At 46.4% G+C, this 27069-nt stretch overlaps 2 protein-coding genes across 13 annotated transcripts in view; one reads left to right on the plus strand and one right to left on the minus strand.

The window, feature by feature from the left end:
- Positions 1-27069, plus strand: part of LOC142785024 (uncharacterized) — a 424940-nt gene that overhangs the window by 192382 nt on the left and 205489 nt on the right. For 9 of the 11 annotated variants that reach the window (XM_075883440.1, XM_075883442.1, XM_075883443.1 and 6 more), the window contains 3 exons: positions 2073-2351; positions 17572-17638; positions 23555-23689. In XM_075883440.1, the coding sequence (XP_075739555.1) occupies positions 2073-2351; positions 17572-17638; positions 23555-23689 (481 nt within the window). The remainder of the gene's footprint in view (positions 1-2072; positions 2352-17571; positions 17639-23554; positions 23690-27069) is intronic. The other 2 variants (XM_075883448.1, XM_075883450.1) reach the window with 2 other exon arrangements.
- LOC142785027 (uncharacterized) overlaps positions 1-27069 on the minus strand; it is a 109104-nt gene that overhangs the window by 57140 nt on the left and 24895 nt on the right. Inside the window, exon 2 of one of the 2 annotated variants that reach the window (XR_012888823.1) lies at positions 14661-15015. The gene's annotated coding sequence lies outside the window, so the exon portion shown is untranslated. Of the gene's footprint in view, positions 1-14660; positions 16212-27069 lie in introns of those variants that run through there. The other variant, XM_075883453.1, reaches the window with a different exon arrangement.

The raw sequence follows: 27069 nt of genomic DNA on the forward strand, positions 1-27069 counted from the left end.
CTCACACTAATTCCCCCGCTCGGTGAAAGCGGCTGCCTGGTCGCTTGACAGTATTATGAAATGCATCGCGCATAATGCTTTAAATGAGATACGTGCACTATCTCTGTGCTCGTGGCATAAGCTGCATGAGGCGCTGGCTTCAAAGCTTCGTCGTTCTCGCAATCCGATTCCTCCAAATCGCTCTCGCCACGTGCTTCATTCACAATGCCCCAATTCGAGCACAGTTCCGCAGTGTCAGCATCATCATCGGCCGAAATCAAATCATTATAACACATGTCCCATCAGCTCTCCCAGGTCGGAGTCGACGACGCGCTGCCACAAATCGCCGCCGTAGTGCTCCTGTTCGGAAGCTTCAGGCTTGGCATCGGGCCTGACAATCGACGAAGTCGGCTTCGCGAAAATAGTTACGCGCACATGTAGCCGCACTAAATATTCACCATCTCCACAGCTGAATACCGGGACTCTTGAAGCGGCAAGTTGGCTGCCAGGTGGTCAACAGCTATGAGCAAGCGCTTCGCAACGCGGCACCTAACACGCGGATTACGCTCTAGCTTAGCGGTCATACTTTGGACGTTTTGTTGAGCGGCACGAAAAAGTGTGCTAGTCCTCCCGCCGGCCATCATGACCACACACACACACACACACACACCAAGAGCGAGCAAGACGCGCACACGCGTGGAACAGCTCTGGGCGCGTTTCCATTCGGAAAACGAAACTAATTCGAGCCAGCGTGGCGGGCGTCGCAGAGCAGTGGAGACAGGTGAAGGGGTTGTGATCAAGAGAGGAGAGCAGACTTGCGAGAGAAGGGCAAGGAGTTGCGATTAAGCACGGGGGAATGAAAATTCCTTCCTCCGTGCGATAAAGAGAGAGGAGGATGCGGCGGGCGGGCGACCTTGAAAACCAAGACACGGGAAGGAGGCAGGTTGGGTAGTTCGCTTGAAAGGTCCGCGAAACTCGCCTGTAGAAAAACTTTAAAAGAGTGCCAGTGTGCGCAGCCGTCAAAGCATGGTCGGCACGTTCGGTGCGCGCGGTGGCGTTCAAAGAATCGGCGGCTGTGATAAAAAAAATCGTCTTGTTGCGCCGGCGGGTTTGCGTAGCCTCACGATCTTCGATATTTTTCGATTCATTTCGCACAAATGGACAGCCATTTTTGCGCTTCCGCTCGCGTGCGAAGGGAATGCCGAGTCGAGTGTGAAGGGAGCGAGGACAAATCCTAAACACGGAACGGATAGCAAATTGTCAGAATCTGTGGGGTAGCGTACGCACGTGCACTAGACGCAGACTATCGGATACAGTCAGTAGCCGACAATTTCGGCAAATGGTCTGGTCACTCCAGGCCGGCAATGTCAACGACAGTACCAGCCATCAAAAATGGGGTACGTGGCGGACTGGTCTTCCCAAGATTGGTGGCAGTGTGAAAACACAGGCCTCGTCCGGCGATGCAGGGTGCTCAAAGTAGTGGGGGGACAAAGGACGGAGGGGTGCGTAACAAAAAGCGGTTGAGGAGAGCAGCAACTAGAGGGGCGCGGAGGCAGAATCGGCGTTTCACAATAAGAATGTATGGGCACGTCGCCGATGCCTGATCGTTGGTTGAAATTGGTTTCTTGGGAAGTCGGCACACCGCTGACTCCGTTCGCTGTAACCGATCAGTGGCGCTGGGAGACGTTCGTTGTAAGTGCGATTTTGTGCCATTGAACCAATGTATATTTTTACGGTCACGCGGATATTGTTTGTTTTAAGCAAAAGTTTGTTTTAAGTGGGGCCGTTATATGTGGGCTCGACAGTATCTGTGATGTTATGCCTTTCAAAGTAAACCTCCAGGCGAACACGATACGTTGGCCAGATACCATCCGCACCTCCTAATTTGGGGGGGCTGCCCAGCACTCATGTTTGCGTGGTTCACTCGTCGCCACCGTTATGTCAATATCGAGATACAACACGAAAACCAGACAACACTACAAAAGGGCAACTTATTGAGCAGCTTGTTTTTATACTTCATGTATGTAAAATTGCAGTGGCCGCATTGATAAGACTGCATACATCAAACGCTTCATTCCACCCTTTGCATGCAGACACCAACGGTTTATTAGGTCCCTCACTGTCAACCACTGGTGGCAGTTCCCCCAGCTGCAGCCTGGGCTACGAAGGTGCACCCGTGCCGCAGGGTTACCTCGGCCGCAGGCCAAGCCACATAGGCGACCAGGCGGGACCTTCAGGGTGCTCGAGGTTCCTCCGTAGGACACCTCCCCATCAAGCCGTTTCTGAGCTGGACGAGGCCAGTCGTGCAACCCTGCAAGAGGAGCTCTCTCCCACGCTATCTTGCAGGAAACTTGCTGCAACGGACACCAGAGGTGTGCATTTTTTTTTCACAAGTCGTGCTCTTTGAAACCAAGTTGGTCTAGCTAGTTCGGGTGCTATTTTGTGTGTGTTGTGTGACAGAACAGAAAGGAACATCACAAGAAAATAAAGAGGGAGCAAACAGCCAATGGGTGAGCTGAGAGATGAAAAATGTTTTCTACGCATGGAGATATACAGTAGACTCTCATTAAATGAAATTCTTCAAATTGTAATACTGCTGAAATAGAACAACTGCCTCTAATAATGGTTTTGTACTGGGAATCGTGTTTCACTGCTTATCTCTTGGCAAGCAAAGCTCCTACTTGACAGAACACATTTTAACGTGACAGCGTTAAAGAGCTTGTTTTGCAGAAATTCTGGCATATGTGTCAGCGTCATTGGTTGTGAGCGAAAAATCTTATGCCTGACCGAAAAATCCACAACAATGCAAATAAAAAAATGAAGATAAAAAGTTTTGGAGCAGAGTGGAGACCGAACCAGGGTTGTTTGGGCTAAACTGGGGATTCAACCCGAGTCGTTTGCGTGGCAAGCGGATGTTCTGCCACACGGCCATACCTTAGCTTGTTAAAACATTGAAAAGAACTTCCTCTGCTTGGAAATGCAGTGAAAGTAGCTTTTGTACTTCAGAAACACACGCATCCTGTATACATGCTTCACAATGCAACATGAAATATTGCAGTAATAATGCATCATACAAGCGTCCATTGCCAATGGGCGTCAGAATATGTGAATATCGTAATGGCTCCGTGGTTGAAAGCCGGTTCATCGGTACAAAAGGCACACACACTACTGCACCTGTCCCCTTAAGGCCACGTTGTGGGTGGATAGAAAATTCGATAAGGTTTCATCCACAAAGTGTTTGAAGTACCACTAGGAACAAGATCAGTGGCGCTGATCGGTTACAGCAAATTTGCGATTCGTTTCGTGTTCAGGACTTGTTCTCCCTCACTTCGCACTCGACTCAGCATGCCTTCCGTTCGCGTGTGGAAGCGCGAAAACTGCTGTTAATTTGTGCGGAGCAAATCGCGAAATATTGAAGTTCTTGAGGCCACGCACGACCGCCGATTCTTCGAACACTGCTGAGCACCACAATCCAGGTGGCCATGCTTTATTTTAACTTCTGCACGCGCAGGCACTTTTTCCAAGTTTTTCTACGTGCGAGTTTCGCGGACCTTTCAAGCAAGCTACCCAACCTGCCTCCTTCTCGTGTGTTTTGATTTTCAAGGTCACCCTCCCGCCGCATCCTCCTCTCTCTTTATCGCAACTTCTTGCCCTTCTCTCACAAGTCTGCTCTCCTCTTTTCTCTTGAACACAACCCCTTTGCCCGTCTCCTCCCGCCGCTCCGCGACGCCTGCCACACTGGCTTGAATCAGTTTCGTTTTCTGACTAGAAACGAGCCCAGAGCGGTTCCACGCGTTTCGTCATGTGTGTCGGGCGTGTGTGGTCATGATGGCCGTTGGGAGCACTAGCACGCTTTTTTCTGCCGCTCAACAAAACGTCAAAAGTGTGACTACTTGGCTTGAGCGTGATCCGCGCGTTAGGTGCCACGTTGCGGAGTGTTTGCTCATAGCTGTTGACCACCTAGCAGCCAACTTGTCGTTTCGGGAGTCTCGGTATTCAGCTGTGAAGATGGTGAACATTTCGTGTGCGGCGGTGACGACTACATGCGCGCGAAACTTTTTTTGCGAGGCCGATTTCGTCGACATTGGGCCCGATACCGAGTCTGAAACTTCCAAACTACGGCGGCGATTTGTGGCAGTGCGTCGTCGACTCCGACCTTGGAGAGCGGGTTGGACATCTGTTGCGATTGTTTAATTACGGCCGATGATGATGCCGACACTGCGGAACCGTGCATGGATTGGGGCATCGTGAATGAAGTACGTGGAGAGAGGGATTTGGAGGAATCGGATTGTGAGAACACGCAACTTTGGAGCCAGGGCCTCGTGCAGCTTATGGCACGGACCTCAGTGAACGAGCACACTGCCATTTTGAATGAATTCGAGACAGTCCTTATCACTTCTGCTCTTCGAAACACGTGCATCACGAACTTTTTCAGCCAAAAAACGTTTGTGTTTTCACTCGCAACGTTTTTTAAAAGCTGGGTTTCATTTACTACAAACTTAGGGATACAACAAACGGATGCCGCGTCATGCTTAGTTTCGTTATAAGCGGGCTCAACTATAATACTTCAATGATCAGCCAGGAAACAATGTCGCCCCTTGTGACTCTGACTTCGGACAACGCTGTTGCTGCGAAAGACCTCGCAACCGCAGAAAGCGTGACGGCGATTGCAGCCGCTGCCTCCCTTACTGCAGGTATGCGTGATCGAGCGGACTGTGTAAGGATAGATGCTATATTTTTGTACCACAGCTGACTGAATATCGTTGCCCGCAGGGGCGCCTGCGCAAGTAAGTGTTTGGTGTGTAGTGACACCACGGACCCGAGCTAACGGGGGGGTTTCGGCTCTCTCCCACGCCTAGCCGTGCGTGGCTTTGCCGTGTCCGGGGAAAAGGGGATCCTGGGGGTTGAGCCGACGCTGGGTGATTGGACCTTTAAGGCCCCCCGGCAGAGGCAACACACCCCTTTGGCCCCGGCTTCACGTAGACGGCACCTCTGGGCTGACCCACCCAGGAAAAATCGGCAGTCGCCTTTTCCTATCTATTTCTCCCTACATCTTCGTCTTTATCTCTTACTGTTTATCTGTCCTGTCTTCTACTCTCTTCCGCTTACTTCCAAACTTCCTGGCGGCTAGGGTTAACCCTGTGCAAATAGCCTACCTTGGTCTAGGCGCATTGGGTTATAGTGGCGTTGTACGGCTGGCGTCTGCAGGTTTCAGCATCCGCAAACTTGTAGCGTCCCCTCGTTGGGCTCCGTGGTGGGTGGCCGCCAACGCTACTGAACAACATACAATTAGCCTACATACAATTAGCAACATACAATTAGTCTGTACCAGTTTTTTGGGCAAGGCTGAGTGTCGCTGCCTAAAGCTTAGTTTTAAATGCGGATCATTTCTTAATTACACAATGTCGCGCTTTGGCAACTGCACCGTCCACACCCCCACTGCGCATGCTCGCGTGTCGTGCCGCATGCACACAATTTGTGCCGGCCCAGAAAGACTTCCGCAAAACTCGCTTCTTTCCCCTTCTCTCCTCTCACAAGGCCAACGCAGGCAGTGTCGGCTAGTAAAAAATGGACCGCTTGCCCTGCAAAACCGTTCGCTGGCCACCCTGTATGTCTAGGCACTGGATCGTGCATTCGGAATTCACTCAAACAAGGGAGTCTTTACTTGGCTTTCGCTTGACTTGATGCTTTCCTTGACTCGAGTAGATGTGATGGAAGCAACATTACCTTCAATCAGTAGTGGGGCACAAGCCAACATCAGCGTCATACCACTCTCCTTCATTTAATGAATAAGAACAACAAAGGTGTAATAACGGTTAAGGGGGGACGTGCCTCTGAGAACGAACTTTCTTGTTTCTGGTCGGATGATGATGAAAATCGGCACAGACACTAAGAATGGCCTCACCATGCATCCAAAAAAATTTCGAGGCGATAGCACAAATACTTAATGAGAGACAAATTATTTTTCAATTGAACCTTGTGGAGGGGCTGGAGGATTTATAAAATGACAAAAATAGTTGGTAATTGCTGTATCCACTGCCAAATGTATGTTGAAGGGGGCTGCGTTCTCAAAATAACTTATTTGCAACACTAAAACTTGTAGTTTATGTTTTCTCCAGCGACACTGCAATGAGCACACTTGCACTACAAACAAGAAACTCTATAAAAAATTCTTTAAGAAGTACAATGAAAAACTAGGATCGCAGCCCCCTGAAGCACAGTTCAAGGAGCATTACAAAAATAAACGGAATCAAAATCCGTACAGTGGTTGCCCAGATATCTGCTCCACGATCTGAGTGTAATGCCAAAAAAACAGTATTGAGAAAACTGCATTTAAAGTTTCAACTTTTTTTTACGTCTCTAAAACACCTTAAGATTGTGATCTTAGGTTTGTCTTGTGATATTTGACTTTTCAGGTATCTGGTCTCTGACCAGTGTGCCTTGGTTGCCCTTTTTTTTTCCCCCATAATTTCCTTTTCATGTTTTACAAAGAACAAGTATGGATTTCAAACCAAGTTCTTTGTATGAAGGAGTGGTGTGATAGGCATGACAGAAAAGATTGTAATTGAATGAGACCATATACTGAATTGATTACACATATTCTTGTGCCGAAGTTGTAATTAGTGTAATTACGTTCTTGATTATAAATATCCACTGAACATTTCTTTATTTAGAGAGAGGTTTATTGCATCAGAAAAATGGATCACACCATGACAGCCCATGCCTTCTTTCCAAATAACAGTTATGGGCAGAAAACTGGTGGCACAGGAATTTTTAGCAGTATATTTAATGACGTAAAACGGGCATATAAAAATTCTTTCCCCTGATTCATACGTGCTCTTTTGCCGCTCTAGCTGTGAAACGCATCATCGTACAGCCGGTCGCGGAAACTCTAATCTACAGCAATTCATTAACCTCGGAACATTCATAGACGTTCGTGGCGATATCAAGCACGGCTCCAAGCACGTCTGAATCGCATCACAAAAGCTTATTGACAGCACTCCATATGACCGTGGGGTGCGCGGCCGCGCGGACAGTGCAGCCGGCGCGTAATGCACTTGCCGGCGGCGTTCGATGACGATGTGCGAAATGTGTAACTACGAAGACAAAAAATCGGCACGCACTGCATTGGCATCGCATTTTCGAATGACGACGCGCGAAACTGCTAGCCGCTGTTCCGAGCAATCCATGGTAGTGAGGGGGGGGGGGGGCTGACGAGCTTGACTGTGTTGTCCGCTGCCGATGCGTAAAACGTACGCGATGCGTACGTGATTCAGAGGAGCTAGCGAGTGATGTGGTACATTACTTGCAAAGAAGCACGTCGCCAAGAGTGCGCTTGCGCGCCGCTCCTGCTCGCAGTCTCGCTGTCAGAGGAGTTAGGCCTAAAGCAGACTCCGATGACGCGCCGCACTTGTAGACCGCCGCGCGCCCGCTCGTAGTAATCTGATCGTGCATCCGGTGCGGCCACTCGTAGCAATCAGATTGGGCCGCCGCTTTCAGCTTCATTGCTTGCAAAGAAGCACGTCGGCACGAATGCGCTAGCGCGTCGTTCCTGCCCGCAGTCTCGCTGTCGGCGGAGTTAGGGCTAAAGACGACTCCAATGACGCGCGGCGCTCGTAGACTGCGCTCCCGCTCGTAGTAACATGATCGTGCATCCGCTTGGTGCTCGTAACTAAAGCGTAGTTATATCTTAAGTGATTATCAAGCCGTGAACACGTCACGAAGTGGTGATTTTTGAGAGCCATGTCCTCGCGACGCACAAGCAGCAGACGACAATCTCCCGGAGCGAGCATCGGGCCAATGGCGAGGCGAGCTGAGGCAACATGGCGGCCACGGCCAATCAAGGGCCTCAAAACGACCTTCAAACATTTGCTTTTTCGCTCGCTTGTTGTTGAAGGGAGGAGCCAGCTGAGGCGGGAAAGTTAAACTCTGAGAAATGCTCTTTCCTATGAGCCCAAGAAGTCGGCTCCCGGCCCAAGCATCGCGAAGCTATAATTTTTTGAAAATCGCCGTTTTCTGTGCTTCGAGAAAATCTGTGCTTCGAGAATAATGCTGTTGAAACTTAATTTTGCCGTTTTGAGGAAAAAAATCATGGCACACATACTTTTAGTCGATTAATATGCACCGGGAATGTAATAGGACTGATTGTTTGTACGAGCGTGTCGTTTCTTCTAGTCCTGTAGCAAGTTGTCGCCGTGTGCTCGTCTGCCGCGAGGCCGCTTATCAGTTCGGTGACTGTACTGACGGCGATGTGCGACAAATGTGCGTGCGTCATCCACGATCCGTCGAATAACGCAACCATGTTTTCCGGCTTGTCCAGAGTAAGTGTCGCGAACCAAAGTTGCTCCCTCGCTCATCAATTTTGAGGCTACACAAGTGCCGAGGTGTTAGTTTCCTTTTCTCGTAAGACTGCCGCATTTTCGAGCGAAGATTGCGACAACGTTGCGAACACGTTGTTAAAAGCAGTCTACCTGTTGCCAGTAGCCTTCATTGCGAGGACCGCGTGCATGATCACTGCGAACTTAGCGCTGCGATTGGAGAGGTGCTGTCGTTTTGGAGTATCGATGGTGAATTGCTTCTGCTGGGCAAAAGATAGCGCGATAGAGCATCAGCATCTTGATGCTTCTTCCCAGATCTGTAGGCGACATCGAAATCGTACTCCTGCAAGCGAAGCGACCAAGGCGACCCGATAAGTTTTTCAGCGATGAAAGCCAGCATAGGGCGTTATGTTCGGTCACAACGGTAAAATGATGGCCGTGAAGATATGGTCGGAATCTTTGCACTGCCCAAACAACAGTAAGGCACTCCTGCTCGGTGATAGTGTAGTTCTTTTCTGGAGCGGTAAGAGCACGACTTGCGTAAGCAACGACGCGTTCGCGTGAGTTTTTGTCACGCTGCAAGAGTACTGCACCAAGACCATGACTACTTGTGTCGGTGTGAAGGATGGTGGGTGCGGTGGAATCGAAGTGGCACAGTACCGGATCCGACGTGAGGGCTTGCTTCAATGCCGTGAAAGCGCTTTCGCAGTCTTCGGACCAAATGAAGGGGACGTTCTTTGCGAGGAGTTGATGGAGCGGAGACGCAAGTTCCGTGAAACCACGTATGAAGCGCCGGAAGTAAGAAGATAACCCAAGAAAGCTGCGCAGGTCCTTTTGACGTAGTGGACGAGAAAAATCGAGGACAGCGGCAAGATTCTCGGGGTCGGGCCGAATTCCTTCTTTGCTGACAAGGTGGCCGTGAACCTTGATTGTCTTGCTAGCAAAGGTACATTTCTTGGTGTTAAGGGGAGATGCTACTCGAAAAACGGTTTTCTTTAATAAGAGTCTGAATTTAACACAAATTGGCATGCTAATAGAGTTTTTTCTCCTCCTTACGAATATGTCATTTATTTTCATGTAGGTTGCTTGGTTTTCTTTCTGCAGGTCAGATACTGCAAAATAATGGCCATTGTTATGCAACAATTGTGACCTATAAAAATTTGAGATAAAGCATGCAGATATAGCTGACTATGATCCTTTGGAACTGTAGAGTGCAAAAAACTATATTAATTTTGTGTGTAAAAAGGTGAAATACAATAATAAAATAGAAAAATTTACTATGGCTCTAGTTGCCAAGGGCTTTCAATGTTATGTAATTTTTGAAAAACATAATCAAGCAGCACTGACAATCTGAATAGATACTTGCACTCTATGGGCCTTCATCATGCTATGTGGAAAATTTCATAGAGGTATGACAATTCTAAGTATACGAACTAGCGTGTATAAGAAGCACAGATCACACAAAACTGGAAAAGGAGAAAAACGCATTTGAAAGTTTGAAACCTTTTTTTTTATCAGAGCTGTTAGAAATGCATAATCTTTGGCCATAATGTTCAACAGAACTTTGAAAAGCACTGCAAGTTACCAGAACTGTCCTGCAGCATAGGTTGTGCCCTCGCGGTCCTTGCGAGCACTCTCTTCTAGCCGTGCCCTTTTCACTCCACGACGACGGTGGGCCCTTGCTTCTGCTGTCAGACCTTCTGACATTCTCTTGATGCGCCTTGCATCGCGGGAATCACTGAAAGTAACTAGATCTCTAGATGGCAGTATGTTGAGCTCTTCCAGGATGTGCTCGAAATTAGCACGACCCTTGTTGAACCACAGGATTGCCATAGCTGCGGCAGTATCGACAATCGTTCGGGAGACAAACTTAGTCTGTGGGCAAAGTAGCCAAATTTTGCTGTTCAGGGATTTTGATGCGTTCTGGGTTTTCCCTTTGATGCTTCGAGCAAGGAGCTTCTCATCCGTTAGCCGCTTATAAATGGGCAAAACAGCCAATCCCTGTGCTTTTATCAGGAGAGGTGTGTGGCGTGGTGCAGGTTCACCAAGTGCTTCAGCGTGTTGACGTTTGCACCACGACTCTGTTCCTGCAGGGCAAAACTTGTGGCTGCCAGCATTGTCATTGGAGCATGAGTGGAAGTACGAAGCCCATACTGTAGTGTACATATCCCGTACACTTCCCCTGTTGCTTGTTATGGCAATCTGATGATATGTTTGGAGCTTCTGAATGGCTGGCTCTTTCATTTTCTGCCCTCGTGGTAATGGCACATGCAGCTTCCGTAGCGCGGTGCCATGTCTCTTGGCCACATGATTAGTGCAGTCTTCTTTTTCTATATTGACAGCACCATAGACTTTTGACTCTGCAACTGCACTATATGCTTTGCTGTCACCGTCACTCAAAAATGTCATGAAATGCAGTGGGGTGTCATAAGTCAATGTTCTCTGCCAAGTGCGCATCGCAGCCTCCGTTTCCATGGCATGGGAGGAACAGTCTGCATTTTTTTCACAGACTGGGCCATGGAATGCCTGCCACACTTCCTCGTCTGGGCCCATATACTTGTGCCTACTGCATGTCAGGCAGTAATTTGATATGACCTCGAAGTCTAAGCAGAGGTCAGTATCTAAGGAGATAACTGCGCCAATCCCGTTGTGGCTTTTGTGGCCCGTCTTCTGCCAAGTGCCGTCGAACATAACAGCCACATCAGTTTCGCCTGCTACTTCTTTCGTCAACTCTCTGGATCGGCGCAAGTTATCACTCACAGCTGCCATGGCAGCGGTGTGCACCTTCTTTGCTATGGAAAAAAATCCTCGGTGGTGCGTTGGCTTTGGGAGTCCAATAATGGAGCAAAATCTCGACAATTGCTCATGCCCAATGCCGACATTGCGTGCACCCACCACCGCTTTCACATTTACAGCGAAACTATCTCGGGAGCTCCCACTGTCGTACCGTTCGCTCACTCGGCTGCTGCCGTTCGCCGTAACACGCAGTGACGTATAGGAGCACGAAAGAACAGTCGCTGAGCATTCGCTGTTTTGGCAATGAAGTTCGAGGAGCGACAAAAGTCCCTTGCGCTTTTCTGCTGGCTCCCGAACGGCAAGTTTTTGAATACCGCAAGCAGGGCATGCCGCACCTGCCACAAGTGTCGTCAGCAAGAGAGTGTCGCAAAAAACTGTCGTTGCACAAACCTCATCGCGCTGTCTTTCGTCTTTTTCGAAGAAGCCAAGCTTCTTTTCCGAAGCACTGACGAAAGAACGCGCAGCGTCAATTTCTTCATCGCAGCCACTGTCGCTCGCGCACTCGTCGATGCCGCCGTCAGGCCTAGCACACGTAGGCGCGTTGTCGTTCGTCGCCGTCGTTCGGGGCGCTTTACGCCGCCTTCCCTTGAACTTGTGCTTCGTTCAAAACTTCTGCGTTCTCACGTTGCACTTTTTCGGGCTTGTCACCGCGGAAATATGCGTAGACGCGCAGAAAAGCAGACGGACCAAATGCCGATGGCCGCCACCAACACAGCTGACAATGACTCGGTAGCCAGTGGCGATGCGGCTTAGGGTGCCAAGCGTTTCAAACCGCTCAAACCACGTGATAAAAAGGCCTCGTTTTTTATTTTTTTTTGCCCACGTATGAAACTGGCGGTCATCGGAGCTGTAGGAAAAGGCCGGACGCAACTTTCCCAACCGATCGCGATGGCGGGCAGCACTGCGACGGGGAGCAGCGCGCAGTCAAAGCTGGCCAATATTGGCGCAAATTCACGAAATTTTGAGCCACGGCGATTTCTTCATACACATTTGTTTGCATTTTGCGGTTCGAATTTAGTTTGGAAATTTTCACAGATGAAAGAAGGTTTGAAGTTACAATGCAATAAAATTCAGAAATACGAGAAATTTTGCTAAAAACGCGATTTTTCGACTCTCATCTCTCCTTAAAAGTAGATGACGTGTTCCATGATCTTGGAGCATATGCTGGTGAGGGAAATGGGACGGTAGTTTCCAGGGGAAGACCGGTCACCTTTTTTGAAGATTGGAATGACCTTCCCTGTCCTCCAATCATCTGGCACTGTACCTGTGTCAAGTGAGTGACGAAAGATAATACAAAGAATCGCACTGCACGCATATTTTGTACTTTTTAGTGCTTAAGCGTTGATTCCATCAATACCGCAGGATGAAGAACACTTCAGGGAGTCAATGACCTTGACAATGCCCTCTGCCCTGAATTCAATACCCTCCATTGGAGGAAAATTGAAATATGGAAAGTGTGGTAATGCATCTGTACTTGTTTTGTGAACACTGAACAAAACGCTAGATTCAGTGCGTCGGGAACTTCGGAATCAGTAATGGGTGTCCCCATGTTATCACATAGTGAAATGGCACTTCTATTATCAGGCCTAATCATTTTCCGAAAACGGCGCGGGTTAGATTGCAACATATTTGGTATGGTAGTCGAATAGTAGTCACGCTTGGTGCGTGCTTTTAATGACTTGTATTCTTTAACGACCTTATTATGCTTTTGCCAGGCCGAGGATGACCCAGTTCGTTTAGCAGCTCGAAATAATCGCTTTTTTTATTACTTAGGCCTTTTAAAGACTTGTTAAACCAGGGGGAACGGGCTTTTTCATTTATAGCGATAGTTGGCCTGTAGAGATTCATTAAACGCAGCATTTCGGCTTTGAATAGTATCCAAATGCTCTCAGTTGAATGCTGCCGATATGTAAGGGCAAGTTTCTCGAGAAAAACAGAAAGTTCACGATTGATGCTTGAATAATCGGCTTTGTCGTATAGCGTGAGTACTTTTTTAGATTTCTTGCTTTTTAAGACGTTGCAAGGAAATGTTGCATGAATGACGTTGTGGTCACTAAAACCACGGATATACGTAAGGGGGGGGGGGCACATTATCGGGGTGTGACGTGAAAAGGAGGTCCGAACTTGTTGACGAGTGTTGGGTTACTCGGGTAAGTTTATTGACCAGCTGTGAGAGGCGAAAAAGCAAACTTATGTTTACAAATTCTGCAGCCATGTTATTTTGTGCAAGACATGACACAACATTACTCCAATCTATTGAAGGAAAATTGAAATGCTTCGTGGAAAGACGAAAAAAAGGAGCTATCGGCACTTGGTGGACGGTAGCAACAGCCGATTAACATGTGCGGTGAAGTGGCGTGGCAGCACGTCCAAACCATTTCCAGAGAATTTTTAACATTTACAGCAGAGCACTTAAGCAAGCGATGTGTGGCAATCGCCACACCGCCCCCACGGTTATCATCAAAGTGGTCCTTGCGAAAGATATCAAAATATGGCAGATCAAGAAGAATCTCAGAATCAAGTATGTTAGAGGTTAGCCTCGTTTCCGTCAACAGAATGACGTTGCTAGAAGAAGAGATCAAGGTGCATAACGGATCGCGTTTTGGCATCAAGCTGCAAATGTTAGTGTAAAGCAGTGAGAGATCATGCTTAACACTCTGATTCGGTCTTCGTGGCTTTTGCGCCCGTTGCTAGGCCTGAGGTTCGACAACCAACTGCTTAGCCTGATCAAAAACATACGTTTTTCTGCCACAGATAAGCTTGTCATAACGGAGCTTAAACGGGGAGTGCTGTGCTTTTCCAAATTCGATAAGGCGCCTTCTGGCTACACGAATTTCCGGGGCAAAGTCTTCACTGAAGCGGTATTCTGTGCCTTTCAGTTTACTGCTAGACGAAAGGAGTGCTTCTTTATCCTTGAAGTGGGCAAATTTTACTATTATCGGACGCCATTTCCCCTCACGATAAGCTCAGAGTCTATGGGCACCTTCTGTGTCACGACTTTGAATAGTCATGCCCAGGCTTTTGTGACAGAGATCAGTAACCAGTTCTTCACTAACACGCCACGCCTCGTTTCGCACATCACTGAACCCGTAAAAGATCAGGTTGCGCCTTCGGGATGTGCTTTCCATGTGGCTAATCCGGTCAGACAGCCTAGTTACCTGAGCACCGCTGTTAGTGGCAACACTTTCAATGATTTCAAACTGAGACTGAACATTTGAAAGGGATAGTAAGTGTGATTCTATTTTGGTCAACCGCGAGCTCAGGTCATGGAACATTTTTCATGTTCATCAAGGGTTGATCTGATTGAACCTAACTGCTCAATCATGGCCGACTGCCCAGATTGCAACGTCTTCAGTATATCAAGCATCTCACTAGGCACCACTTAGGCACCACACAGTGTTCATTCCTAGGTCCAGGATTAGTCTCAATATCACCTGCTAATAACAACAATTTCAACAGCATTTTGGCACAACCGAGAACTACAGAGATGGAGCGCCGTGGGCTCAGCAGAACAAGTAATGATCGGCATCCAGTTCGCTTAGCGTAAAGGCAGTGGTAATTCGTTACCTGCGTAGTGAAGAAGTCAAGCGGGTTAGGATGACCCATCGCCGGTGTGCCGCCGAGCCCACTAGGCACAGTGAGCGTCTGCCCAGGGTTTATATTGGTGCTCCAAGGAACGGTGGCGCTGTCAGAAGATAGCGTGCCCGAAATCCAAGATTCCAGCTGATGACCACGAGGCAACCGTAGTGATAGCGTTTGGCGGTGATGCGCATTTTAGTGCACAGTACAGGCCGGGCTGGCGCACCCCGTCATGGCGAGGTGACGCGTTCACAGGCAGGTGGTCAGCGCCGCATGGTAGTGGAGACTGAGTAGGCTTGTCGAAGTTCTGCAGTAGCATCAGGATCCAGGGCAGCACGAAGAACTGCGTAGCGAAGAAGTCAAGCGGGTTAGGATGACCCATCGCCGGTGTGCACTTGATGGGCAGCTGACAGGGAATCGCAAATTATTCATCGTGGAGGAAATTTTGTTGTAGCAGTATTAGACAATGCCCCTTTGCGCATGCCCAGTTCGAAAAGTTTGGCTGTGCTTGTGCCTAGAGGGTGCTGGGGTTTTGTTGAAGGCCAGAAATTCTAATGTTCCTTCTCGAAGGGTGAAGGTCGATAAGACATGTATAGTTGTGCCCCATGTGCATACAATGCTGTACCACCACAAGAAGTTTGGGAAACGACATGGAGTTGAGGTCAAGTTTTTGATGCTTAAGGAGCTTGCAGTCCTATGCACGTTCATAGGTGGCCACGAAAACGGGGTGCAAGAAGCACTACACGAAATCATATGCAGAATGCAGTGCTAAAGGGGTATATGAAATACATTTGTCATGTGGCTAAAGTTGTGTGGCACAAATGAAAAGATGTGCCAACATGTGCACGTGTGAACATGATTTCTCAGTAAAAGAAATGCATACAAATGGGCACCTACCCACCCAGTGCTCAGAGTGCAAGTGTAAACCAATGCTGGAAAATAAGAAGATATTGCGCTGCTGCTGCGATAATAGAGCAAGTAAAATTTGCAAAACACATTATACAAGGAAGAAGGGAAATGACTGTGCCAATGAATCATCTGTTGGCTAAAGTATGAAGTCCTTTGCCACTTTTCATTGTCAAATTACTGTATTGCCCATGGACATCTTATAAAACTTCGTAATAACTGAGCTTTTGAATTTTTGTATACTGCTGTTTGTGTGTTGGGAGGCAGGCTTGATTACCTTGTTGCAAAGGCTCCTTGGTGGGGATCTACCTTACTTCTTTGTTATTTGTCTGCATAGCATGAGCTTACTTTCATTTTGTGGATTGTTCATTTGAATCTTCTTTTTTTCATGGTTGTTCAAATTATCAACCTTTAGCACTTCTCCGAAAGTACTACACTATGCAGTCGAATCTCGTTGTAGCAATCCTCAATATAATGGTTTTTTTCGAAAATTCCCCTCCAAATGTTCATTGGTTAATTGTAAAAATGTTTCACTACTACAAATTTCAGAATATTGCATGTTTCAGAATAATTTATCGAATTTTATCTCCCTTACATTTTCAGAACACTCCAAAATAATGAATGACGACTTTAAGAAGCTATTCACTGCTGTAAACATTATGCCCAGTCCCGTGGCTGCCACTCTCGTCATGATGAGAATGCTGACATATTTCTCTTTGCCTGCACTATTCAATTGTGCGATAGCGCTGTTGTCATCATCATCGTCTGGAACTTGCTTTTCAAGTTAGGCTTTGCCCCGTCATCCTTGCTTTTGTCAGGCAGCTTGACATGTGGGCTGGTTTCTAGCCTTTTTGTTGGTGGTTGAACATTCAAGATGAGTTACGGAAACAGCACGAGAGGAATGCTTAGACGGTTAAAAACGCAATACGAGAGACCTATTGGTTGAAGTCTCTGATAACTCGTTCATGCTGTATCAACGTTCACACAACCTACAGTGCTTCAACAAAGCGTGCATGTGAACTTGGCTAATGACCGATAAGATCCGTATCATCCATTGTGGTAAGGACACTACGACGAGAGTAAAGACGACGTTGAAACAGTGTACGCAAACCAACGTGAAGCATTCGTATTAACTGCTAACATTTCGCAGTGTGTAAGAAGGACGCGCCTGCTTACCGTAATAGTTTATTTTCCAGCAGTCGAGCTGCTCACATCAAGATAGACTGCCCTCTTTTTCAAATAAACGTGCACTGGTTCTGTATTACTTCGAGTTTGTTTTTTCGCACTTATTTGAGCATAATGTGGTTGCTCGATAATGTATACACAGCATGGTTATGCGGCTCATGTGTTAATCTTTACTATTTTTGTGCAAAGTTTTATTACTTTCATTAAAAAAAACTTCACAATAAAGGATAATATTTGGCGGTTCTTTGAGATTTGTTGCATTGAAATTTCACTCTGTATTCACCATTGCTACAGATCCTTCTTAAGCGTAATGGCTGCCGTGCAAAGAACACTGTGCCACCAGTGGTCCGGGTGCAACTAGCAACTTCGATGAGGACGGCTTGCCTCATGAAGACTATGGCTGTATTTGTGCCTTGTTAATTCACTGATAATTTTTTTAGAATGGTGCATTAGTAGCTGTAAGTTATGTCTGTAGACAATTACCAGCATGATTTGTGGTCTACACTACAGTGTTGCTTGTGTCTGTACAGTCTAGTGTAGAACACACTCACGACCTTTTTTCTTTCTTGCCTTTTTTTGTTCGCTCTCTCCTGGAATAGCAAGGCAGAGACACGGCACCTGTGGTCAGCAACTCTAATGCACCTAAGTTGTCGCCTGTATAATAACGAAGAAATTGACCTCTTCAAACAATAGAAAAGTGGGCTGCTTGAACATCATGTAATACATTTTTTTTTTTACATGTCGTCAAAGCATTCTCGTCATTCAGTGCAGCTTAGCATCTTGAACTTGCGGTCTTACTTTTTCTTAGGGCGGCCGTCGTCGCGCTGGTGTGGGCGTCGCCTTTACAGCCCAGAGTCATCTGTACAGGACTCTCCGTATGTATTCTTTCATATTGTTTTTAAATTATTTTATTTTGCAGTGATGTTGCTTCACTTTTCATGTGTTTGCTAGAGATACCTGAACATTCAATGGTATTCTATAGTTTTTCTTTATAGAAATCTGTTATCGATAATGCGTCAAGTGCTACAGCTCATTTGCCATCTAGCGCAAGGGCTGTCACAGAAGGCAGTGATGTGACAGCTGTGCTGAATGATCGATAGTGCTACAGCCTGCTCTATTTCCACTATTCTACACCAAACGGTGTGTTTTCATAGTTTGAAAATGAAACCACAGTCTCTCGAGGCTGAAGCATACTTCTGAAAAGTTTTCTTCTGAAGAAATAAAGTTTACCATCAATGACGATAGTTATAGCGCGAGAACAAAACGACGACACAGAAACAAGGACACGAAAGACACGAGCGCTAACTTCCAACTGAGTTTATTGCGCAGAGCACGAAAATATATAGAGGAGACAGTAACCATGTGATAAAAACCGTATGGCACAAAGAGCAGAACATCAGTTAAAAAAAAAAAAAGCACTGAAAAACAGCAAGGAAAAATCTAGAAGAAAACGAAACAGAAAGGTAAAGATAATATAACTACCTGCCCGCACCGAAACCTTCGAGGAACCTGAGTTCCTTCTCGGACAAAGCTACGGAGGGCTTGCTAATATAAGGCACCTGTTCGCGTGCCATCTGCGCGGCCTCGACAATGACTCGGGTGCTTTCGTCTCTGTTTGTACAGCGTCGCTGGGTCCTTGAAGAGGAGAACACAATTGCACTCAGTGCCGTGCTGGGCAAGAAAACCATCTTTCCTGTTTCTAACACTGTTCGCGTGTTCTCTCAGCGGATCGTTCAGATACCTTCCGGTCGTTCCGACATAACAAGCACCACATGAAAGGGGGGTCCTATAGACAACTTCCCAGGAGCAGGCCGCATACCTGTTTTTCGATGTTGAACTCTGCATTCCGTTGATGACTGCGTTTTCAGGGGCTTTGTAGATTTGGTGAGGCTGAATATTTTGAATGGTGCCGAGAACAGGACACGAACTCCAACTCTTTTTCCAATTTTTTTGAGGCTGTGTGTTATCTGGTGTATGTATGGAATCACGGCTATCCTTTCATGTTTCGTATCCGTGTTGCGCAGATTCCGTCGCTTCCTCTGTTCTGCCTTAATAAGTTCGCAGGATCGTCTCTGCAACAGACGCGATAAACGCCTCGGGGAAACCTGAAGCCTTAAGCCGGGAAACTTGAGCTTTGAAGCTCGCAGAGATATTGTGGGCGCACGACCTATTTAAAGCATTCTCAAGGCAGGTTCGTGCTATGCCTCGCTTAACTATCTTACTGTGAGCGGAAGAAAAGGGAAGTAGAGGTTTCTGCGCACGTGGTTCATAACACCAACAAATGTGCTGTGAGCTAAAAACCAGATTTAAATCCAAAAAGCGTAACTTGTCATTATCGGGTATTTCATGTGTCAACACAAGAGGCTTTAAACAATCTTCGAACACACCTATAGTTTGAGTCGCAAACGAGTGAAACATAGAAGAATTACAATTTACAAGAACCAAGAAATCATCCACGTATCTGAATATTTTGACGACATGCGAGCCTTCTAACTTTTGCTGCAGTTTTTTGCCCATTTTTACCAATAGAAGATCACTGACTAGAGGTAGAGGGACACAGCGACGCTGTACAACCACAGAGATGAAAGCACCCGAGTCATTGTCGAGGCCGCGCAGATGGCACGCGAACAGGTGCCTTGTGTTAGAAAGGCTTCCGTGGCTTTGTCCGAGAAGGAACGCAGGTTCCTCGAAGGTTTCGGTGCGGGCAGGTAGTTATATTATCTTTACCTTTCTGTTTCGTTTTCTTCTAGATTTTTCTTTGCTGTTTTTCAGTGCCCTTGTTTTTGTGTTGTTTGTTTTTGGTTTTTTTCTTATTCATGTTCTGCTCTTTGTGCCATATGGTTTTTATCACATGGTTACTGTCTCCTCTATATATTTTCGTGCTCTGCGCAATAAACTCAGTTGGAAGTTAGCGCTCGTGTCCTTCTTGTCTCTGCGTCGTCGTTCTGTTCTCGCGCTATAACTATCGTCATGCCATACCAACTAGCCCAGGCTGCCACACTTCTAATTTACCATCAAACCCAGTTTTAGGCACACGGCAGGCCCAACGCGTCTTGGTGGCTTTCAGCTGCCGTCACCAGTAGCGAACACAAAACTCGTAGGCTCCGAAAGGCCTACCGGCGGCCCTGTTGCCGTTGTTTAGCGTATGATCTATCACTTGCAACTTGAAGCAGCCGTGTGGCTTCAGTATCTCCCCATAACGTGCCAAGATAACCGACGCAACATACAAAACACGCCGCAACGCGCACTGGCCACTTCGGTTTGGCTTGGATTGGTTTGAATCTCCGTGCAATAGTACGCTTGATGCTTAAGAGATGGCGCCAAATGGCGCGCGCTATCATCATCAGTGGCTGGAACGAGCAGACATTATTGCGGCAGTTTTCGGGGGTGCGATAATTACTCGAGGAAAAAATTTTTTCGTATTTTTCTAGGGCGATGTGGGGGGGTTGCGAGAATTATGCGAGTGCGAGGATTATGCGAGTAAATACGGTATATCTCTATTTCTGACACAAGAATAACTCTACTAAAGCACTCATACACCCTAAATGAATATCGCTTTCATACAAATTGCTTTAAATACTTTCTTTCCACTAGCCATATGACAGTGAATGACTTACCTTCTACTATTACCAATACCACCTCACTAACTACCTTTTTATCACTACTTGAATGTTACTTACATGATGCACAAACATAAAACTACAAATTTTTTGCCTTTTTCCTTAGCGATGTATACTACTATTGGTATTTATTCTGCTACCTACATTCCACTACCTGTGCATAGAATGTATTTTTTTTTTCGTATTTTTTGTAAAGCTTACGTACTAATGTGTAATTATGATTGTATAATCGCAAGTATAATGATATGTGTCAGCACTAAACAGATTTCACAGTTGTGTATAAATGTTTAGCTGATGTGCATTTTCCTGTTTATCTTAACTTTGCCATTCAGTACAAAAAAAGGGAAAAAAAGAAAAAAAAAGTTATTTCGCAGTGTTTTTTCTTTTGTCTTTTTTCCTTATTTGTTTATAGTTTGTGTCCTTCCTGCAATAATTCCTAAAGGTATTGGCAGTATGTAATAAATAAAATAAAACATCAATCAAGCAACGGTAGTTGGGTCGTTTGCGACCAAAGCATTGAAGGCAACAGAACCTATGCCTTTGAGCAGATGGTGCACTTTGTCTCGGTCATGAAGGTGTTGACACGTTGACAAAGAGAGAGAACATCCTCGATATATGCGGTATAAGACTCGCGTAGTTGTTTGCGACCATCAAGAGTTCTCTTTGCCAGGCTGGCTCGAACTGCTGGACTAGCAAAGTCTTGTCGCAGATGTTCTTTGAAGACGTCCCAGTCGAGAAAGTCGATCTGGTAATTAAAAAACCAAGTCTTCGTCATGCCAGTAAGATAAAAAGGAGATGTGGCGGAGATTGTGTGGATCGACCCAACAGTTCGCTGCATTCACTATGTCATATTGGTGTAGCCAGTCCGTGTCCTCATTTCAGAGTCCAGAAAACAGAGGGGGCTCGCAAGGGGGTCCACTGACGATTCAAGAGTGAGTAGCTGTGGCAGTCGTAGCCCGAGGGTTAAAGGGAGAAGCACCTGAGGGTTCGTCCTGTGGCGTGCTGGTGGGCACGTAGCCCAAACGACTACTTGAGTGAAGCTCCAAGAAGTAAAGCGGGTGAGCGGGGACAGGGAATCGAGGAGTAACCTCCATCACTTGAGATGTAGTCCTTTACACGCCTTTTTAGGCCTGGTAGACGTGGCCAAAAACTGTCACATCGAGGCACAGAACAGACTCAAAGGTTATATGCACCAACGATGAAGATGAGGAACACCATGTGATGATGGTTATGTAAAGGTAATGAAGAAGTGTGTTGTAAATGCCCACAATATTTGCAAAATATATTTGCAAGAGTGGTTGCAGCACTGGCCAGTCTGGCTCGTCGCTCGAGCAGCAAGCGACCTTCATTCGTCGGATGCATACGTGCATTGACAATTTGCACAGTGGCAGCCTACATGTAGAACTACCGTCGGTAAAGGTGCCGTACCGGCGCATCTGGACGTCAGTGGGAGAGTGGTACTGCTTCAGATGTGTGACATGTATGATTTCGCTGTTTCGAGGGGTGGATGAAAACGAGGCAGCAGGAGCGATTTCATAAGTGACGGGAGTCACCTCACGAAGCACTTTGTATGGTCCTGTGTACTGAGGGAGCAGTTTTACAGGCCAACCTGCCCGGTGGGAGACCAGAGCAGAACCAACGAACCGGGCGAAAAGTGCACATAGCGGTGTCCTTGATCTTATCGACGCTGTTGGTTTTCTTGGGAGGCCAGAAGGCGACCACGAGCGGCTTTGCGTGCATGGGTGGCTCGAATATAGGAAAGTGGTTCAAAGCTATACTTGTACCACAACAGCTGCTTTTAGTGTCGTAGTGGTCTGCTGGTGTAAGTAAGGCTCGACGGAAAATTTTCATTAGAAGGTAGGTGCAGATGATTCCATGTTGTTCATGGCAACCTGTGTTGCCCATTCCACGACCCATGTCTTACTGGATCTGAGCTGGTCAACAACTTCCCACTGCCCGGGGAAACAATCACGCATAGTATCCGGCCGTGGCACCATTTGCATTTGGCTTAATATCTTCCGGTGATATGTTGCTCAGCACATATGGGCTGGAAAAATTGCATCTGCAGTTTTCTTCCGATGCATTCCTGTGCCTTGGTTGACTTACTTGTGCAGGGGGGAAGTAAGCCCTCCACTCTAGTTTATGATGATTGGGGATGTCGTGAAAACAGACCAGCTAATCTCTTGCAAGCCTCCCTGAAATGAATGGCTCACCTGTCCGATTGACAAAAAAAAAACTCGAGCATTCAGGCGAGTAGTCTCCAGAGTGTGCTGGTACCCCGACACTTTCTATTTCGCGAATGTAGGGACACAGGTGTAAGGTCAAGCAGCTGGTGTCTGACAGTATATTAGCAGGAAAAAAGAAACACACTGGACACTATTAGCGGCTTGCAGACAGCATACGAAAGGAGCATGGGCATAGACTACATGAAATCTGTCGTGGCGATCAAGGCTTTTTGTGGCCATGCAATGTAATGAATGGCCTGCTGTGCTTGCACGCCACCTGCTTGCTGATGTCAATTGAAACATTTCTTACTTCATACTCACCTTTTTAGAGCTGACAGTACCACGAGGAGAGAACTTTCCCAAGCATTTTCAAATAATTCATCAAGCTTCTTTTCTTTATAATTGTTTGTCCATAATTATTTTCACGAGATTTAGTGTATAATCATAGTATTTAATGTACAAAAATTTGCTTTCAATTCTTTTTGAAGAGAAATAAAACCTGTGGCGCAGGGATCGCTTTTGCCAAGCTGTGTAATAGAAGAGAGAGCGGGAAGGTATGTAGAAGGAACAGAAATCTGGTTTCGTTATGCTGAATGTTATCTAGCTCTGTACAGTCAACATAGTACACTTAACATTACACAGTACAGTTAACATTCTCTGTACCTTCTATTGCTCTGAGATTTGCTTGCTTTCAGAATGGTTGGGTAAAGTAAAAATGAACCCTCACAAATCCCTTCTTTCAATACGATTCAGCTGTGTTTTAGCATGTGCTAACTTTTTGACTACTTTAATACTGTACCATACTGTTTCTTATCAGGAGTGGTAATGTACTGATTGCTAAATAGAATAAACCATTTCGCTATGTTAGTGTCATGTAGTCTGCAAGGCTTTTGTTTGAGAAGATTGGTTGACAACCTTGTCATCCGATTGTCTTTCTGCGGCGTAGATCACCCTCACGGCGGCAGCGGCGTGACGCACTCGCATGGCGGCTGTGGCGTGAAAAACTCGCAAGGCTTCGGAAGCGTCTTGCGGTGTTTGGCCCAAGACCCTCGTCGGGCATGCTGAGCTCTGCTTGCTCCACGTAGGCATATTTTGACCTCACACTGACTGAATGCGAAGCTGTCAATAGTGCTGGCTGAACGAGGAAGGCGCAGTGCGATTAGTGCTAAAGTCAGCCTAATGTTTATTGTCAGTAGAAACAGGTTAATCATTGTACTTATTTGCATACTGTTTTTGCAATTTTAGACCTTCTATAAGGGGGTGTGAAAATTACGCTGACTTTGCACATGCATTCGAAATAATTCACAATCATTTTTTGTCCTACCGCACCTGTTACATAATTTATAAAAATGAATTTGGAGCTATACAAAGTGTACTTCTTAATTTATCTAAAATAAATCGTACTTTAACCAGTGAAATCCTGCTTATGCACGGCCTAGTTTGAATCACTGACAAAGGTCCTTTTTGAAAATCGTCGTGGCAGCTGTAGCTGCCTGTGCAAAGTGCATCGTTATTGGTTTGGTAAGACATGTTTGTGTGCCCCATTGTTTTTAAGCTCTTCTTGACAATGCTAGGAAAAAGCAGGTCCAATGACACAGCGACACAAGAGGACCTAAGCTTTCACATATAGTTGAAAAGGTCTAGTTGTAGGAAACTTGTATTAGCAAGCACTCATTCTTCTGCTTTCTCTCGTATGCAAAATCACTCTTTTGAGGGGCCCTGAAACACTTTTTTGAGTCATCATGAAATTAATTCACTGGAAGAGCTCATTGCCTCAGAAATTCAATGCCGCAAAAATGTGAGCGGCAAACAAAGTATGTCACGCGCGCTTCGTGACTTTGAGCACTTTTTAATTTTTTTTGCGGGTTTTTCAATGAGATCATACGCGCACCCGTGGACAAGTCGTGTCGTTTGCGACCTCTATAACGACCGAGTGTGCCATGTTCAAATCGGCCAACGGCTAATAAATAGGCTTGCCATGTGTGATTTTCGAGCGTCTTTCATAATTTGCCGAAGGAAGAGAAAGCAATTTTTAACTGACTTTTTTAATTAATTGAGAATTGTAGGCCGCGTGATGGGCTAGAACATTTGGCTCGCGTGTTTTTGGAAGCCTCTACTTCCAATTGGCAGCTTTTTCTGACCATGCTCCAAAAGTGTTGCAGGGCCGCTTAAGAACTTCATGATGAAGGGCTTGGTGGAAGTGCGGTTCTCGTTTTTCTTGGCAAGTTTTACAACAGCGAGTTAGAATTTTGCCGTACGTACAAATATTGTCTCTCATCGCAAGGGAATACAGGATGGATAAATGGTGAAACGTAAACTTTCTAAAACAAAGCATGTGTTGCAGCGTAGATATGATGACTCCAACAAAGGGCACTGTTTACAGGACAGGCCTTCGCATGCCTCTGACACAGAAAATAGTTTGTGCCCTGTCGTGAGCATGCATTTTTGCAGTGAGAGAGATGGGAAAGTAGAGAGAGACAGAAAAATGCTTGTGCAGTTTTGGCCGCCTATCTACAGGTTCGGGTGTTCAGGTATGATAATCTAAAGACCATTATTTGGGGAAGTCCATGGAAGAGACTTCGCACTTGCAGCCAGTTTCATGTATGTCATATTGATGAGGATGTGAAGTTGGCTGCTTTAATGTGCTTCCAGATGCAAAATTAGCTGCTCTAATCTGCTCTGAGATGGAAATTTTCGCAGCTGTAAAGTGCTCAAAAATGAAAATCCCAGCTGGTTTGTACGACCATATTAACCTTCATTTTATCATTCATTTAAGCGCCCGTGCTAGAAAGTCAACCATTTTGTGCATGCCCCAATTCCAAAGTTTAGTCGGTGTGGTAAAATACAAGCGCTGGCCATGATTGTAATTGTCCACTTTATATGGCATTTATGTTCATGCAAGCCTGGTAGTGTTTGTCGAGGCCAATGGTTGCATGGTCACTGATGTTCTCCTCTACTTTACTTTCCGCACACTCATATCCCAATTGCGAAACAACATTTAGACTGTACAATTAATGTGCCCTATACCATATCTGGCTTCATTATTTTCAGATTTTTGTGGAGAGAGAGAAAAAACATATTTTGAAAGCCTTGTTTGGGTTTGAGTTCTAGAGTGAGGATAGTTATAGCGTGGCAACGGGAAAATGACAAAGGGACAAGAAGTAGACTATTTGCCGTCGTTCTGTTCTCGCGCTATAACTATCGTCATGTCATACCAATCAGCCCAACCCGCCACACGTCTAGAGTGAGGCTTTACTGACCTCCCCTTAGATGGTTAGTATATGGTCAAAGAGGATTTTTTCGCCCAGATTCTCAACCGAGGCCTCCCATGTATGTTAGACTGGAGTGATTGACGTTGTGGAATATTGGCTCTGGGGCAGTGCCAGTTAGAGTTGGTATGGAACCGTACGCTTGGCGATGAGGTCTATTTGGAGCCCAGATTCTTAACCGAGGCCTCCCATGTATGTTAGACTGGAGTGATTGACGTTGTGGATCATTGGCTCTGGGACAGTGCCAGTTGGTATGGAACCGTACGCTTGGCGATGAGGTCTATTTGGAGTTTGTTGTATTTTGTGCAATGTAAAGTAATTCGGCAGGGAGTGTGTTTGTGCTTCCCTAAAGAGTGCGATTGGTTTTCAGAGAGAGCTTCAGGCAGTTAACGAAGCTCCTGTCAGGCTATTTGGAGGGATTCCAGGTTGGCCCTACATTCCTGATGTCATTCGGCGTGGTCCACTGTGGGCCGATAAGTTACAGGCCAACCCTGGGAAGTATGTGAGCATAAAGGTACTGAAGCCTCAACGTGGGTCTGGCAGTTGCCCTACTAATGTAGCGAGATTATGGTATCCATAAGTAGTGATCTAAACGAATACATTTGGTGGGAGTTCGTTCTGGAGGAAGGATCGTAAGGCTGCCTGCCAGCTTGTCCTGACCGTGAGTTCTTGAGAGGCATGTTCATCCTGTGTGATGGCTTGCATTATGGCATTTCTGCTATTGGCATGGAAGGAATGTAGTTCCAGAAAGAAATGAGCCCTTTCTTCACTGGCCAGCCACTTATAGCAACTAATAGCCTGTGCTGACTTTTTGACCACTTTATCGCCATTCCGTATTGTTAATAATTGGAAATGGTACGGTATGTGTTGGTTTGCGCAGTATAAGAAACAGTGAACTTAGTGCTCGCATAGTTCGCAGTGTTTTTATTTAGAAAGGTTGTTTTGACGGTCCTGTCACGCAATTGGCCCTCTGCAGCCCATCATGCATGCACAGGAATGCCTCGCCTGGCTCGTGCGCCTCATCTGGAAGGCCAGGCTCTTCCAGATGGCTTGCTATTCAGGGTAGTGTCGTGAACCTGTTCACCCTACAGGCAACTCCACCTGCCCAGTCAGTGCCAAGACAGTATTTCTCACCGTGAGCACATTTTGGGATTCCCACTGATTGAATGGAAAGGTGATCATAGGGCTGGCA

The sequence above is a fragment of the Rhipicephalus microplus genome, unplaced genomic scaffold, assembly GCF_043290135.1.
Source record: "Rhipicephalus microplus isolate Deutch F79 unplaced genomic scaffold, USDA_Rmic scaffold_17, whole genome shotgun sequence".
NCBI lineage: Eukaryota > Metazoa > Arthropoda > Arachnida > Ixodida > Ixodidae > Rhipicephalus > Rhipicephalus microplus.